Here is a 17,026-nt window from a genome sequence, read left to right as displayed (position 1 = left end):
GATGAGTTCCATGTAGCCCTTAACCTGGCTAGGACCCTAAATTTAGTGTCTCTTCAAATCTCAAACACATATCAAAACAAATGTGTCAAAGAATACTTAAGTGTACCTGTATCTCGGGTTCTGAGTACATCTCTGGCAACTACAATCCTAAGAATCCTTTCTCATGATTTAAAAAGTCCCGGCTATTCAGAGAGGCTGCTAGAGCCTAAGTGTTCTCATCACACAAACATTCCCCCTGCCAAACACACACACACGGGTAACTATGTAAGGCAGGTAGATGTATCAATTAGCTTGATTATGGTAATCATATCAAAATGTATGCCTATATCAAATCATTGCATCATGTCTTAAATATATATAATTGGTAATCATCAACAATACCTCAACAAAGCTGGGGAAAACACAGCCAGAGGGAAACACTCTTAGTGTATTGTCCTATGTCCTTGGAACAAAAAACAATCGCAATCGAGTCTGGGTGCCGTGACAGTTTGAAGGCTGTACCGTTTCTGTATCAGAATGGACACCGATTCATAGCATAGGAGGATTTGTGCTGCAGGAATGCTTAGGTAAGAGAAAAGATAAATTCTCTTGTCAAATCCTCCCTCTCAGGTTGCAGAGTGCTCGACTTCTTCCATAATAAAGTTGACTTTTCCCACTGAAGCCAATTATCCAGGCTTTTTGCAGCTCTGTGTTCAGTTCATACTGGTCTTAAAGGTATTTACCTCCATTTGAATTCTGGCTCCACACCCCTTGGGGTGTGCTTGCATAAATGACCCACTGGATGTGTTCTGTTGGAAGTGCCTGGGACTACTATACTCTTTCTACACCTGGGGAAGGGCCAAAAAGAGATGTATTATTTGACAGATAAGGAAATTGATCCTCATGAAAAGTGAGTTAAAGTCATCCAGAAAGTTAGAAATCACATGTTCAGAGAACCCATCCTGAAGGCCCAGCTAGAAGAACACGCAGGAGAGAGGAGGACAATGACAGTGGAGACAATAGACTGGGGACCAAGTAGCTTTGTCCTCACCTGGCTCCTCACATGGAGATAATGGTGCCTCACAGGAGACTTAAATGAGATAATACCCAGAAGGAGGCTCTGCCTGTAGTAATGGTTCAATAGATACTTACAGGCCACCTCCTCCAGGAAGCTGGAGACCAACACTTCCAGAACTGACCCCTGCTTTCTTAGTGGCCCCACACCTTCATTGCCCCGGAGCAGGAGTTTATTACAGTTGAAATGCCAGGCAGTTAAGTGTAGCCTTTGATCCTGGCACTTCCATTTCCCAGCAGGGACCCAGGACAAGTCTCCCATGCTCTACTTTCTGCAAATGACAAAGGCATGTCCCTCGTAGGGTTGTCATAAGGATTAAACGGACTTATATTTTTTAGCACTTAAAACTCTGCCTGATCTATAGCAAGCAGTTTTACCAGTAGAGTGTTTTAAAATTTTTACTATTATCCACAGAAATACACACACACACACACACACACATACAATTTTTAAATGGTAAATTTTTATGTATTGGTTTCTAAATAACTGATCCCATTTTGTTCTCCCATCAATATATAAGGTTTCTGGGGACAAGGGCTAATTTTAGTCTCCAATCACTTCATTTCCTCCTTTGATTCAATTTACCAACCTTCTCTCCTTCATTCAGTCAACAAACAAATTAATACATTTATTGGGCACTTATTGTGTTCCTGCTACCTACTGACACCCAACACAGATCAGATCTCTATGTTGAATGAATGAATAAGTCAAGGGAAGAAGGGAGAAGAAGGAAAGGAACCAGGTTCTCAGAATCCTTTGGTCCTTCCAACTCTCACGTTGTCACTTCCCCTCTGCGGGAAATGTGCCACCTCTCTGGCCATCCTGTGGCGCATCCACTCTGTCACTGGGGGAAGTGGATGCCAGCGCAGTTGTCAGGAGAGGCGGATCCTCCGGACACGCCCCCCCCCCCTCGCCTCCTGCCACTGACACTGGGCGGTGACTTTGCGTCTGGGAGCCCGGCCCGGTCCGCACCCCAGGAGGGCATGCGCCCCTCTTAGGGCGGCGGGAGTGCTGGGCCCCCAGCGCCCGGAGTTGCCCAAGGGTTTGAGTGACTCCTCCTCGGGGACCCTCCCTTCTGGGGCACGTCATTCTCACTACCCCTGGGTACCGACCCCGCCGGCTTCTCCTGAGCTAAGCTGGGACGCTGGGACGAGTCGCAGCCACTTGCTCCGGAGCGGAGGAGCCTGGGGCGCCGTCGCCGGCGCGTGGGTCCGTCAGCCCAGGGCCCCATGGAGCTGCGGGCCGGCAACGCCAGCTGTGAGAACGGTGCGTGCTGCAGGGCTGGGGACCGGGCGGGCTCCGCGCTTTGCATCCTAGCTCCTGTCGCCCCATCTCATCCCCTGCCACGGGAACCAAAGGAAGGAAAGGGGAGGGTCAGTACGAGCTGACCCCCACCAGCTCTCAGACTCGCCTTGGTGACTAAGACGAGATGTCCACCTTCGCAGCTGAGGTAGCCAAGCAAGAAAGGGAGGAAAGGAAGGAAACTGAACGTATTGGGGCTACTGGTGGGGGGTGCAGAGCGGCTCAGGGTTAGTGTGTGGTTATTGCAGATTTTAGAACTTGCCACGATCTGTCTGTGGCCCAAGACAGGGGAGAGGACCACAAAGACTCTCCAGTCCCAAACCCACATACACCTTTCTTCAGTGAGGGAGAACCTCAGGCCGGACTAAGGAAAGATGCTTGGCTTCATGTGAAGTTCTTAGCAGGAATCAGGTAGTGGACTAGGCCCTTCCCTGAACTCTCTCATTTAATCCTTGAAACAACTCCATCAGGTAGGTAGTGTTACTCTTTTACTGTCCCTATTTTGGAAATATAGAAACTGAGGCCCTAAAAAGGTGTTTGCTCAAGGTAGTACAATGGGGAAATGGACTATGAAATAGGGCTCTTGGATCCTAAAACTTATAAGGTATGACTGTGCTCAGCTCCTTTCTTGTTCAGACTCCACTTTCCCACCTTATCTTGGAATTGCAGGTGGTGGGGTACCCCCATTTCTCTCACTTCTGCCCTTCTTACCTGAAGTTTTCAAAGCCAGCCTGTTGAGTGTTGGCTGACTTTGGTTTCCTGAGTGACCAGGCGGCTATTTTCAGTCTCACCTCTTATCCTAAGGGATAATGTGTTCCCTGGTACAAGAATATTCTGGAAGAAGAGGCTAGAATAATTTATTCCAACATCCATTTTTCAGATGAGCACTTCTCCAGAATTGGATTTCCTTTGGCTATCAGCCTTCTCTTGATTTTCACCATAGTGGGAGAATTTGACCCTCAACAGAGGGTCCTGAGCCTGTAGGTGCTGCAGGCTTTGCAGTGACAGCCAGGTCCACAGAGTCCTTTCGCTCCACCACTAGAGATGCACCTTCAGGGAGCTGGGGAAGGGAGGGGAATGGGCTTGGCCTTGCTCACAGGAGTTGCCTTCCTTGGCCCACCTCCTCTCAAGCTCTGGCTCATTTCCGGGGACTCAGGGAACTCCCCAGATTCAGCTCTTGGGCAAGGAGGACTGAACTGGAGGAACAGGCGTGAGCAATGCAGAACCAGTCTGATCAGGGACTGCGATGATGATGATGGCTTCCTGTCTCATCTTCCCTAGATTGTGACACAGGTGTTGGAAAGACAGGTCTCTCCTAGTGAGTTCCAAACCCAACTCCACTACCAGGTGTTTGCATGACTCAAGTAAGTCCCCTACCTTGGTGGGACTCAGTTTCCCCAGCTGAAAGTAACAGGGTGAGACTGACTGTTTTTGGAGGGTTCTTCTGGTCCTGTTGTCAGTGGTTCTGTGCCCTGGAGGAAAGGTCAACATTACCTTTGTTTTATTCCAAAAGGTGCCACTCTGCTGCAGATGTGCCAAAGCTGGAGCTTCCTGGCCTTGGACTTTGGGGCTCTTCTAGGCACTGGCTGGGAATTCTAGTATGGTGGGAGAAGTGCCTGGTCCAGGCTTACATCCTTGGCATTGGAACCTGGGCTTCTGTTATACAGCCTGAAAAGGCCCTTCTACCTCTAGAGATCACCAACTCAAATGCCTAAGAGGCTAAGCCCATAACAAAAGTGGCTGAAGGGAGCCAGGTAGACTCTGAGGAGTTGCACAGAACATGTCCTAAGATGTCAACGCTGCTCAGGGACAGATAGTTGTTGCCTCATGGGATGTTATGCCCAGTGAGGTAGCTCTTCTGGCTTTCCAATGTAGCTCCAAATATGAATCTTCAGGGGAGAGCTCCCAATTTTTTTTGGATATTGAACCCAGGATTGCTTTACCACTGAGCTACATCACCAGCCCATTTTGTTGTTTTGAGGCAGGGTCTCATTCAGTTGCTGAGGTCTTGCTAAGTTGCCTTGAACTTGCTATCCTCCTGCCTCAACCTCCAGAGTAGCTGGGATTATAGGCATGTACCACCATGCCAGTTTACAGATTCATATTTTAAAATAAATAAGCAATACCAATTGGGATCTACTTCCCCACTTTCAACCTGCTTTACCGGGGTGGCTGTGGTGTGTGATTGTGATCATGGGCTTTGGCATCAAATGCGCTTGGATTTTAATTTTAGGTTCACCGTTTACTACCTATATATATAGCTTTAGGAAGAATACCAAAATCAGTCTCTTTGACTAAAAACCTGGAAATCATTACCATGCCTGTTTATTGGTTGTTAGGAATCTTCATGGAAAACTCCAGAACAGAGGACCATGTGGATGGTACCATGTAGGAGTGTTGAATGTTCTTTGTTCTGTTTTACTGAACTTCTGTAGCTTAGTTTTTCACTGAGATCTGACCCTTGTGCCCAGGCCTGTCCTTGATGTCATTAGTGTCTGTGCCCGTTGGGAGTCAAGGTTGAACTGACTCTGGGCCACAAGGGCAAATTCAGACACTCAGGGACTCTGGGACTTAGAGAACAAACTAAAGACAGTTGGGGTGGCAAGGACACAGGTCCTTGAGTGGACCAAAGAAAGTCCCAGCCACAGAAGTGACAGAAGCAAGGCCTGAGAATGGTCAGTTCCCACAAACAGGAAGCTCATCATTGCAGGCTAAAAGGGGCTTGTTTAGCCCCACTCCCTCATGCTGTCTATGACCAGTCCCCCATTGCAGCTGGAGCTTAGGAGCATGAAAGTAAATAGACCCCTGTGTGGGATCATAAGCTATTGGAGGCCCACATGTCCAAAGGGCTGAGAGGGGATTCTGGTGGAGGGCAGGGAGTTGAACTTAATGATGCCTGTGAACTTGGGGGACACTGCCTAGTGTTTGGGGCATCAGTACCATACATTGTAGTTCTGCAGTCTGACCCTCTGTGTGTCCTTAAGCAAGTGGCATGACCTCTCATTGCCTTTATTTCCATATCTGTGAAATGGGAACTGACAAGTAGCTGTAGAACTATGATATGTTCATGCAAATAAGGCCCTTAGCCAGGTGACTTTTTAACACACCATCGCTATTATTTTTGGTTCGGGCCCAGTGTGTGAGTGGAGCCCTGGAATAGTGGCCACATGTCAAGTGCACACATGTTCCCAACATGACTCTCACTGGTCTTCCCATCCAGGTTCCCTGATCAGTCTCTACTGCTCCTCCCAAGAAGTCCTGTGTCAGATCGTTGGTGGCCTCAGCCATGAGGTGCCTAACAATGCCACCTTTGACAGCTGGCAGGAGAGGATCAGAAAGAACTATGGCTTCTACATTGGCCTGGGCCTGACCTTTGTGTCCAGCTTCCTCATCGGCAGCAGTGTCATCCTCAAGAAGAAAGGCCTCCTGCGACTTGTGGCCACAGGGGCCACTAGGGCTGGTAAGGTCCGTGGGGCAGGAAAGGATAAGTGGGGCACAGGGCATCTGAGCCCATAGCTGACTTCCCCTCACAGAGATCAGGGCTTAAGTCTGAGAATATGGTGAAGATGGGCACTAAATTCTCAACCCTATTGAGAGTCTCAGCCACCAACAGGAGACCCCCCCCCCCCGCTTTATAATCCAGCATTTCCTGAGAACCTTGTGATGTGGGCATTGATGTAAAGATAGGGAAAATTCTCAGGATCAAGATTCAGATACTCCAGCCTTCGATAGTCCTGTCTTTGCTTCTTAGCAACTGTGTCACCCCAGACAAGCCATATCTTCCATCAAATGGTAGTACAAATGCCCCTGCCCACCACAAGGTCAGGCTCTGGTGTGCCCTCACTTACTGTCCAGTTGAGCTTTCTATGGGCTACAACACAATTATTGAGTCTCTTTTCACAAGGGAGTTGCTTATTTGGAAAATAGAATGTGTATCCATGAAATGATTATTGAGAAAATCTCTACTGCTCCTCCCAAAAAGTCCTGTGTTAAATCATCAGTGAAGTTCAGACCTGGAGGGTAGGCATTGGGAAGGTTTTCTAGAAAAGTCAATCTTCCAGCTGAGACCCAAGTCATAAGGAGACAGAAAAGGAAAAGAGGAGGAAGACATAATATTTCAGGTAGAAGGAACAGCATGTGCAAAAGCTCAGAGGTGAGAGAATATGGGTGATCCTAGAAACTGAGAGTAGTTCAGGTAAGGGGGAAAGAGGAGGTCAGGGCTAGCTCATGAATGGTCTTGTAAGCTGGGCTGCAGAGTATGAATGCAATTGCTATGTGACTGAGAGGCTTTAGGCAGAGGAGTGACACAGTCTGATTTATGTTGAAACGGTCCCTGGCTGCTGGGTAGAGAACAGATTAGGGCACAAGACTGGAGGTGGGGAGACCAGTTAGATAAGCAAGAGGACAGCACTTGGGTCTGGAAATGGAACTGGGGATGGAGACAAGCAGTGGATTCTGGAGTTTGTTTTAGGAGGCAAAACTCACTAGCTTTGATGTTTACTGGCTACAGGAGCAGGTACAGAAAAAGTCAAAGACTACTCAGGCTTGTGACTTGAGCAGTGGGGGGAGCCAATGGTGCCCTTTTCTAATATGAGGAGTGAAGATGGAGAATGTATTCAAGTTTGGATATGTTCAATGAAGGTTTCTGCAGGACATTGCACTGGGGAAGTAGACTACCGGGGTTCCAGTTCTGGCTCCTGGATTTCTGGTGATGGAATCCTGGGCAAGGAACGTTTTCTTTTTTCTATGCCTCAATTTCATCATCTATAAAAGGGGCATAAGAATAATTGCCAGCCTAAAGGGCTACTCAGAAGACATGTACAGATTGACTCTCTCTTATCTAGAATGCTTGGGACCAGAAGTGCTAGGAATGTCAGGCTTTTTTCAGATTTGGAATACTTGCATTGGCATAATGAAATATCTTAGGGATGAGATTCAAGTGCAAACACAAAATTCATACCTTATATTCATAGCCAGAAGGTAATTGTATACATTGTGTTTAATAATTTTGTGCATGAAACAGTTTTATTGTGTGATATTTCCCACTTGTGGTATCATCAGCCCCCCCTAAAAGTTTTGGATTTGGGGAGCATTTGGGATTTTGTATTTTAGGATTAGGGATGCTTCACCTGTAACTTGTTTAGAAAGATGCTTGACACAGTAGTATTGGTATTGCTGTTATCTAAGGAGACACTGGCAGAGCCTGCATGTGCTCCAAAACAAAGAGCTGTGACGTGCAGGTGGACGTTGGAAGCAGTGGCCATTGCTACTCTGTTTTTCACTTCTGGTCAAGTGTTTTGAATACAGTTACCTCCCAAGTGCAAGTGCCAGGGAAATGTCTGCTTATGCTCAGGGCAGAGCAGGGGAAGTATCACCGACCACTCAGAAAGACAACTTCTCTAGAATCCCTTGTTCCCTCCAATGTGCTATTCCAGTGTCTTCTGAAATGTTGACTCTTAGAATAAAATGTTCTCAGAGTTTTTAGCATTTAGACAACGTCCTGACCACTTCTAGAAATGGATGAAAGCAAAAGATGTTCTCCTTATTCAAGAATAGAAGCATTCCAAAAAAGAAACATGATTTTTGGTTTTTCACAGAACTGGTTCAGGCCCATCCATCCATCATCATCATCACCATCACTGATATTTTTGAGAATGACCATGTGTTGGGTCCTTAACAAAGCAGTCTCAATTCCTAACTTTGTAGAGTTTCCATTTTAGTGGGGGAAATGCCAGAAAATTCACAAATCAACCGAATTTTTACATGACACATGCCATGAGGGAGAAGAGGTGGTGTTATAAAAGAGAATCCAAAGGGGAAGTTTTGAGGGGATCGGGGTATCAACATTCAGAGATCTGCAGGATGCATGTGGATTTAGGCAAACATCAGCAGGAAGTGAACTCTAGATACAGGGAAAATTATATGCAAAGGCCTTGAGGGAGGGAAGAGCTGATGATTTTTGAAGAACTAAAAGAAAGGAGAAGAGTGGCAGGAGGTGTGCTTGGCGAGATGAGCGGGGCCAAGACTATGCATGGTCTTGTTAAGGATTCTAGTCTTTATCCTAAGAGTAATTGGAAGCCATTGGCCAGCTATAAACAGAGATTTAATTATAAAAGACCACTGGATGCCATGAAAGGAATAGATTATTAAAAGGACAAGTGTAGAATCAGAGTTGTCACCTGTCATTGTCTCAGCCTAGACTAGAGGTGATAGTGGCTTTGAGTTGGATGGAGGGAGTCAGATGGACATGTGTGAGACAAAGTCGGAAGGAGGAGGAGAGAGAAGGGTCAAGAGCAATTCCCTGGCTTCTGGATTAAGCAACCAAGTACGTGGAGGTACCATTTACCCCAGGGGTTTCATTTGGCAAGTAGGCGGGGCATTTAAAATCAACCTTTTAGGACGGAGATTGAGATGCCTGTGAGATGTCAGGGAAACAGTTGGATATGGATCTGGGCCCAGAAGAAAGGTCTAAGCCACAGATATGAAGTGGGCACCATAGATAGATGGTAGTTACCACTTTGGGATTGGATGGAACCACCCAAGAGAGGTCCTAGAACTAAACCCTGGGGCACACAGAGTGAAGGCAGCATCAGGAAAAGAGCCTGAGAAAGTTTGGCCACGTTTAACTTGGTGTCCATTTCCTTCTACAGTGGACGGGGGCTATGGCTACCTGAAGGACTTGATGTGGTGGGCTGGATTTCTCACCAGTAAGTGGATTCTCTTGCTACTAATAATAGCAGTCTATTGATAGAAGGGATGGAGATGAAGGGAGGGGTGAAAGGGCATTTCTGTTTCTATTATAGAAAGTATGAACCTAAGGGCCAGATTCCTAGAGTGAGTCATGAAAACTTTGATATCTTACTCTTATCTCTGATGGTTTTCTCAGCTTAACCTCAGTTTTAATCCATGAAGCATCTACCCCCCAGAGAGGTTTGTACAGAGCTGATAAGGATAAAGATGTATTTTCTCAACTTTCCTTGAAATATAAGGAGATAGGCTCACTGCCTCTTGATAGTGGACTCTTAGACTTCTCCATGGTAGAAGCTGGGCTCCCAGGAGAACTTCTCCTCTCCCTGGACAATTCATCTGTTGGCCCATTTAGACCATGACTGTGTCTGACACTTGCAGTGTGCACACTCGCACATTTCCCCCATTTTCCATCACCCTCTCTGGCTCTCAAACCCTAATTCTTTTGAGTTTCCACTAAAACCTTTTATTTATAATCCCCTAAGTCAGTTTTGATCTTTGTCCTAGCCAGAGCTATTGCAGTGACCATCTGATTCCAAAGAGGAGAGCCAGGCAGCTATCTGCCCAGCAAAGAGATGGAAAAAACATGGGCATTTGCAATTTGAGAACTTAGAAGGGGAGAATTTAAGCTCTTTGGGATGTCAAGCTTTTCTAAAAACCTGCCTGTTGGTTTAGACTGTCCACAGTTCTCCTGGGAAAGAGGGTTCCAAGGAGCACTGGTACCCAGAGAATCAATAAATTTAACTATTGCTTTGATAATTAACATTGTCTAAAACTTACCTTAAAGATATAGAACAAAACAGGGGCAGTCCCTGAGACAGACTAAACTGTGTCTGGATAGAAACCAAGAGGGAGGAAGAGGAGGAGAAGAAGAAAAGGAGGAGGTTTCTATTCACAAGTACTGCATGTAGCTAGACCTCAACCTCGTCATCTTTAAAATGGAAGGATTTGGTCAGGATAGTCAGGGAAAGAGCATAAGGATCTCCTGAGCATGCATGGTCTTGTTAAGGAATGCTGGTTTGGGTTTCTAGGGATGATTGGAACCTGAAAGAAGCCATCTCCACCCAGATTCATCTGGAATGGAGATGATTCCTTGAAGTCACCCTTGTCTTTTTCTTCCCTTCATTTCCTAGTGGCTGCTGGAGAAGTTGCCAACTTTGGGGCCTATGCATTTGCACCTACAACAGTTGTCACACCGCTGGGAGCCCTGAGCGTCCTCATAAGGTTATTGTCATCTCTCTAGCCATCTTCAGCTCTTTCATGGTTTCAGTTTCTTGAGACCTGGAATTACCTGGTGGGATCAACTGCATCCAGGGACCTGGCTTGGTCCCAGCCCCTAGAAAGAGGCAGTGTGCTATTTGAAGCTCCAAACCCTTGAATTGTTTGCGGCCACTGGCCTTGGCATCTCCTCGACTAATGGGTGGTTAAAGGGCAGGCCAAGCCCAAATCAGTTGTAGGGGCTCCCACACCAGTAGGCTGATGTCTCATGTGAATATCTGGCGCTCCAAGAGAAGCGTGCAAATTAAGAGCACAAACCCCAGATTAACACTATCTGAGTTTTAATCCTCACTTGAACACTTAGTAGTTCTGTTATCCTGGACAAGTCACTCCATCCCTCTCAGCCTCAGTTTCCCTCCTGCAAAACGATAATGCTAGTAGTACCTACCTGGAGGCCCCGTTCTGGGGACTAAATGTGACGCTGCACAGGAAGTCTTTAGTACAGAACTGGCACCAAAGAATAACCACGGCCGTCTTATACTGAGGACTTACTATGTGCTCTGTGTTCTCCATGTGTTCCTTATACTAGCTCATTCAATCCTCACAACCTGAGGCTAAGAGAGGTGAAGCAACTTGGCTGAGGTAACCAGGTTCCAAGTGGCCGGCCCAGGATTCCAACCCAGGCTGTCTTAAGCTGGGTGCTTAGCTGCTATGCTACGTTGCCTCTCAATAAACACTCAACAAACGATTGATCAATTCGGAAATAACTGAGGCTAATCTGGAGATGAGCTCAGTGACAGAGCGCTTGCCCAACATGCCCAGGGCCCTAGGTTTGGTCCCCACCACCATGAGAATTAACTACTTACTAAAATAAAATAACTGATACTAAAAGGGTGTGTTTCCACCACCCCCACTCCTCCTGAGCAACATATAGAGCTAGTTCCTCTGCGACAGTGCCAACACTTCATTTGAAGGAGTTTTGATATGGGGGCTAACCTTGGAAATCTGGTAAATCCCAGCCTTCCACACCCAATTCCCATAGTTTCCTCTGTTTTGTTTCACCTTCTTGATGACAATTTTGCAACATTTACATAGTCAGAAAACAAATATGACCATGACTCACACTGTAGGACTAGCCCAGCTGATTTTAGCTGATGAAGCGCTGATACCTCTCTATTGCATATCTGATAGGTTTACAAAGCCCCACTCCCAGGAAGTTGGGAGAAGCATGTAATCCTGCATTGTGTGACCTTTGCCTATGCAAATTCCACCAGACTTTTTTGAACAAGACATTTTAATTAAGTGTTTGGGGCATTTTTAGAGAAGAGATAGGAGACAGACAAAGGAACTTAAACATCAGTATCCACTCTGCTGACACTTTGCACCAAAATTTTTTGAGACTTAATGGGGTCCCAGGACAGCCAACAGATTGGACCCTACACTAATGCCACCTTCATTTTTTTTAAAAAAAAAAGCTCCAATGATCAGACCCAGCTTGGCTGATTCCCTTTTCCTTCACCTCTGTTGTCTCATCCCTGTCACCAAGGAAGAGCAAGGAACTGGAAGTATTTTATCCAGGAAAGTGAAGACTCAGGGATCCTCTTCACTGAGGTGTAGAGGTTATGAGACAGAACTTGAGCTCAAATCCTGACTCCACTGACTTACCAATTTTACTTCTATGAGGCTCATTTTTTTTTCTCATCTATAAAATGAGGACAGTATATTTTACTTCACAAAGAATTGTGAGATGTTAGTGATATTTAGAGATAATAAATGTAAATTTCCTAGAACAGAACTTAGTAGGGAAAATATGATCAAGACACTATGTCTAAAATTGTCATTGTGATCATTCATATCGACATATACAAATGATTTGTTCTCCATGACCCAAGGAACAGAAATGAAACAAGGAGTAGAAGTTTCCAGAAGGTCTATTTGTGATGGATAACTAGAATAAACCTACAATGAACTAACTCATTTTCCTTGTAAAAGGGATGAGCTCCCTGCTACCAGAGGTACACAAGAAAAGACTGAAAGGCTTTTCACAGCAGTCCTACAAGAGATATGTCCACTGGATAGAAAGACAAAAGCTTTTCCAACCCTTCAGTTTGCAAATGATTTCTGTCTCAAAAATGAAAGAAATCCACTTTCCCTTCTTTTCCTCCTCCCAGAAATGAGTTTCTGTTTTAATCATTTTGGGGAGGTCTAGCAAAGCTTTCACTTTGTCAGAGCAATAGATTAGAGCTCTAATCTATTGCTGTCCATGAACTCAGCCCCTCTGTCTCTTTGGGCTGTACTAACCCCTTTCTCCCACCTCGGTGTGCAGTGCCATCCTCTCCTCCTATTTCCTGGGAGAGCGTCTGAACCTGCTGGGGAAGCTGGGCTGTGTGATCTGCGTGGCTGGCAGCACAGTGATGGTCATACACGCCCCTGAGGAAGAGAAGGTCAATACCGTGGTGGAGATGGCTTCCAAGCTGAAAGACACAGGTAGGCTTCCAGCACGAGAGAGCAGCAAACACCAGGGCTGAGCCCTGAGGAAGTTCCCATTGACTGCTGACCGTCTCAGGTCCACCCCTGCAGGAGAAGGCAAGCTAAAGCAGGCTGGTGCATGTTAGCAAGGCGAGCTTGTGGCTGCCTAGCCTGATGTGTGTGGACACCACTTACCGTATCTTATGTGCAAGACACTGTCCTGAATGCTTCATATGCATTGTCACACTGAATCTCACAAAACCCTACCAGGAAGATCCTGTGGTTGGTCTGTTTCTATACACGAGGAAACTGGGGTCTTGGGGGTTTAATAACTCACCCAAGTCATTGAAAGGTTTGAAGCTGGGACTGGAACCCATGTTGGTCTGACTCAAGAGCCACCTCCCCTGGGGCCCTAGTCGCTGTCTGCATCCTTCACAGCTGGGGTGACCTAATACCGCCTTCCCACAGGGTTCATCGTGTTTTCTGTGCTTCTGCTGGTGTCCTGCCTCATCCTCATCTTCATCGTCGCCCCGCGTTATGGGCCAAGGAACATCCTCATCTACATCACCATCTGCTCCGTGATCGGAGCCTTCTCGGTGACTGCCGTCAAGGGTCTGGGCATCACCGTTAAGAACTTCTTCCAGGGGTTGCCAGTCGTCCGGCACCCCCTCCCCTACGTCCTGTCCCTCGTCCTGGCTCTGTCCCTCAGCACTCAGGTCAACTTCCTCAACAGGGCCCTGGACGTCTTCAACACCTCCCTGGTGTTCCCCATCTACTACGTGTTCTTCACCACGGTGGTGGTGACCTCCTCTGTCATCCTCTTCAAGGAGTGGTACAGCATGTCTGCCGTGGACATCGTGGGCACCCTCTCTGGCTTTGCCACCATCATCTTAGGTGTATTCATGCTCCACGCTTTCAAAGACTTGGAAGTCAGCTGGGCCAATTTGCCCCGCACGCACAGAAACCCCACGCCATCGCCCTCCCCAGAGCCCACGGTTATCAGACTGGAAGATAAGAATGTCCTTGTGGACAATATAGAGCTTGCCGGCACTCCGTCACCAGTGGAGAAGCCCAAAGTATTTATGATCCATTCTTAAAGCTCAGACTACATGAGTGAGAGGATGAGCCCAATGGTGCAACCTGACCTCTTGATTTCAAAACATGCTTATTTTTGGTACAGCTGTTGCCAATGGACTATTTTTCCTGGAGATGTTAACTTATACCTCATCACTGTTTCTAGGAGAAAATTTTCCACCCAAGAAGAGGTGGTGGCAGAAATTCCTGGAAACAGCCTCAGTGACCAAACATCTTAGTTTACGTTGGAGCCAGCAGGTCCCCCGGGCCTCCCTTTCCACTGGTTCCTTTGGTGCCATCTCTGTGTTTGGGAAGAAGATAGAATTTGACCTGTTGAATGTCACAATCTAAGAACTTTCCTGAGATATTAGCCCTCGGGAAATCCTTTGTACCAGTTCTCCTTCTAAGACTGAATCGCCATTCCTTAGCCCAAGAATGAGATAGAGCTGGCTTCCCGAGACCAGTTTGTCAGCCACCCCATCCAGAGCTGACAACTATCCAACCAGTGTTGCGTTTGCCATTTCCTCTCGGAGACAGAAGCAGGACCTCAGCTGACCTTACTGTGAAAGACACCTGATGTCTCAGGAAAAAATTTCAACCAGCCTGTTCTCCGAGTACTCTAGCCTGGTGGTCAGTGTATTGGTGTCCATCCAGTCCCCTCCATTGCCACCTCTTCCCTCACTATGACTGTCCCAAGGAGCCAGTCACTAAGACAGACAGGCAATAATTTTAGAACTCACAACCAAAGATGTGCCACAGCCAAGCTCTGCTGACCAAATCTGATGTCCTGTTTGGCTCTACTCTGGACAGAGACAGCAAAGGCACTCTCTCTTGCAAGTGATCTGACTAGAACCAAGCTGGAATTCAGCAGAGTGCATGGGTGCTTGATGTCACATTGCCCAGCAGGGGAGTTAACTCAGTCATGTGTGAGGTTGGTCTCCCACAGAATACCTTTTTATTTTTTTTCAAGGAGTCAACCAAAATATGATTTGGAGAGGTGGAAAGAAGCATGAGGAGAAAAGTCGGGAGTTGGCAGAAGATAGTCACAAGCTGTCTGGAAACCAGGGGCTCATTTGGGGGTTTACTCTTATGCCCAAAGGTATAAAGGGCTCTTCTGGGTAATTTCTGGGCTGCAGACTTGGAGACTTGGCCAGTGGGATTAGCTCTGAATCTCAGTGACAGAGTCGGAGCACAGACTTGGCATGGGTGCATTTTGGCCAATGACCAGTTTGCCATGGAGTCCCTGGTTCCACTAATGAGTTAGCTATTTACCCCAGGGAGCACCATGCTGGGGCTGCTCCACATCCAGCTAAGGGTGCTGCCTTCAGTCCTCTTACATTTAGCCAGAGGCATCTACTAAATCGGAGCAGCTGGAGATACTCCTCCTTTTCTTCTAGCTTCAAGAATATGGGAGCTGTTGCAAGAACCATTACAACGGAAAGTTAGGAGCCAGTTTACTAGAAAGAGGGAAGATTTGAGCCTCAGTCTCCAGGTGGGTGCAGAGCTTCCCTATGAACCCCCAACCTGTGTGCTATGTTTACATCTTGTGCCTTAGTGAAGCCAAAGCCCAGGCTGAACTCTTGCTGGCCTTGCACTCCAAAGGCTCGGTGGACTGACCGACTGGCTCCCCGCACCTGTAGCCCTGCACCTCCAGGTTTTAATGAATGTGGATTTCTGTCTGTAATTAAAATCAATGCAACATATTGAATCTTGAAAATAGGAGTGAGCTGAGGGTCCTGGGAGTAGGGCTGAAAGGGTCAAAAATAAAGGCTTTGGAGTGTTTGTTTGATATTTGCATCTTGACCTTCCTTGATCTTCCTCTAGTTTTGGGAGCTCAGTCCCCATCTGTAAAAGAGCATGACTACTAAGAAAAGCCCTCCAGAGTCTGCCGTGATGCCCTCACTGGAGCTGGAGAGGTCGTTTTTGGAACAGAGTCCATTGAAGGCAATGCTTCCCGAGTTCATGCCTGGGCTCTTACCAGGCACCAGGCAAAGTAGGCATTCCATGTGAATCCTCGCTTTAACTCCTCACAGAGCCCTACAGGGGATATATTTTTTTTATCCCCAATGTATATATGAGAAAAGGAACTTGGAGAAGATGATTGCCCAAGGTCACACAGCCAGGGAGATTTGGAAGTTGACATCTGATTCTAAGCCCACGGTCTTAACCACCAGGTGGTGTGTTTTCCCAATAGACTAACCTTACACCCTCCTGCAGAGTCTGATACTACTTTACTTTCTTGAGATCTGTGATGTCTTCCTATCCAGATATGAGCTGCATGAGAGTTAGTCTGGGCTTACTGTTTATCCCTTGTTCCTAACTTATAGTTAGAATTAAAAAAAAAAAAAAAAAACAACTGAATTTGGTTGGGGGCCAGATTCCAATCCATGGCAATCCTATGAGAAACCTAGCATGGTAAGCAGAGTGACTCTGAAACCAACATAGTGAGGGCCTTCTGAGCACATGGCCTGTAGTGGGCACTGTCGGGTGCTTTCACACACACAGTGATTTTCAGGTAGGTAGGTGAGTCTGCTTTCTGTCACTTTAACAAGTATCTGAGACAATCACTTATAAGGAGAAACGTACAAGGGTTTTGGAGGTTCCAGTCCATGACTGGCTGGGCCTGTGGCTTCGGGCTTGTGGCAAGACAGCACCATAACAGCAAGAGCACATAGAGCAGGGCACTCATGGCTGGAAGCCAAAGAGAGAACTAAGAAGAATCTGGAGTCCCTATTTTGCTTTGGGACATCCTTGAGGACCTTCCTACTAGGCCCCATCTCTTAAAAGTTAACCACCTCCCAACAGCATCTTCCTGGGAAATAAACCTCCAATTGGGGGACATTTGAGATCCAAATTACGGCAATATTCTTCTTAGTAGCATACAAAAGGAGACTCAGAATTCTGACACTTAATCTTGACTCACACTTCTTGTAAGTGGCAGAGCCAGGATTTGAACTCAGGTCAGTACATCCAAGTATTATTCTGTTAACCAACAGATGATATTAACCCAGAGGACTGGCCAAAAGAGTGGACAGTGTCCTATAAAACAGGCAGAGGTGTCTGCGTAGGGACTCATTTCACAAGCCTGAGTGTTACAGTCATGAAAGCATTAGTGTTTAGATGCCTTTAGTGCCCTTAGGTAACCTCACAACCATGAGAACT

The 17,026-nt window shown here is 46.7% G+C and overlaps 1 protein-coding gene across 1 annotated transcript; it reads left to right on the top strand.

Moving 5' to 3' along the window:
- The first annotated feature begins 2,021 nt into the window (after positions 1-2,021).
- On the top strand, positions 2,022-15,653 carry NIPAL4 (NIPA like domain containing 4). The gene is made up of 6 exons (XM_081303359.1): positions 2,022-2,320; positions 5,577-5,816; positions 9,007-9,063; positions 10,237-10,327; positions 12,648-12,808; positions 13,259-15,653. Exons 1-6 carry the CDS (start codon positions 2,284-2,286, stop codon positions 13,885-13,887), a joined length of 1,215 nt encoding a protein of 404 aa, XP_081159485.1. The 5' UTR covers positions 2,022-2,283; the 3' UTR covers positions 13,888-15,653.
- The last annotated feature ends 1,373 nt before the right edge of the window (positions 15,654-17,026 follow it).

Source organism: Spermophilus citellus (assembly GCF_964194105.1).
Source record: "Spermophilus citellus genome assembly, chromosome: 1".
NCBI lineage: Eukaryota > Metazoa > Chordata > Mammalia > Rodentia > Sciuridae > Spermophilus > Spermophilus citellus.
The sequence above is the reverse complement of the archived record's forward strand: the minus strand, read 5'-3'. Positions and strand labels throughout refer to the sequence as shown.

Excerpts from the sequence above, each read along its gene's own strand:
- NIPAL4 (XM_081303359.1), top strand. The coding sequence starts at position 2,284 with ATGGAGCTGCGGGCCGGCAACGCCAGCTGTGAGAACG. Across the intron at positions 5,817-9,006 it reads CACAGGGGCCACTAGGGCTG|TGGACGGGGGCTATGGCTAC; the intron begins GTAAGGTCCGTG and ends TTCCTTCTACAG. Across the intron at positions 9,064-10,236 it reads GTGGGCTGGATTTCTCACCA|TGGCTGCTGGAGAAGTTGCC; the intron begins GTAAGTGGATTC and ends TTCATTTCCTAG.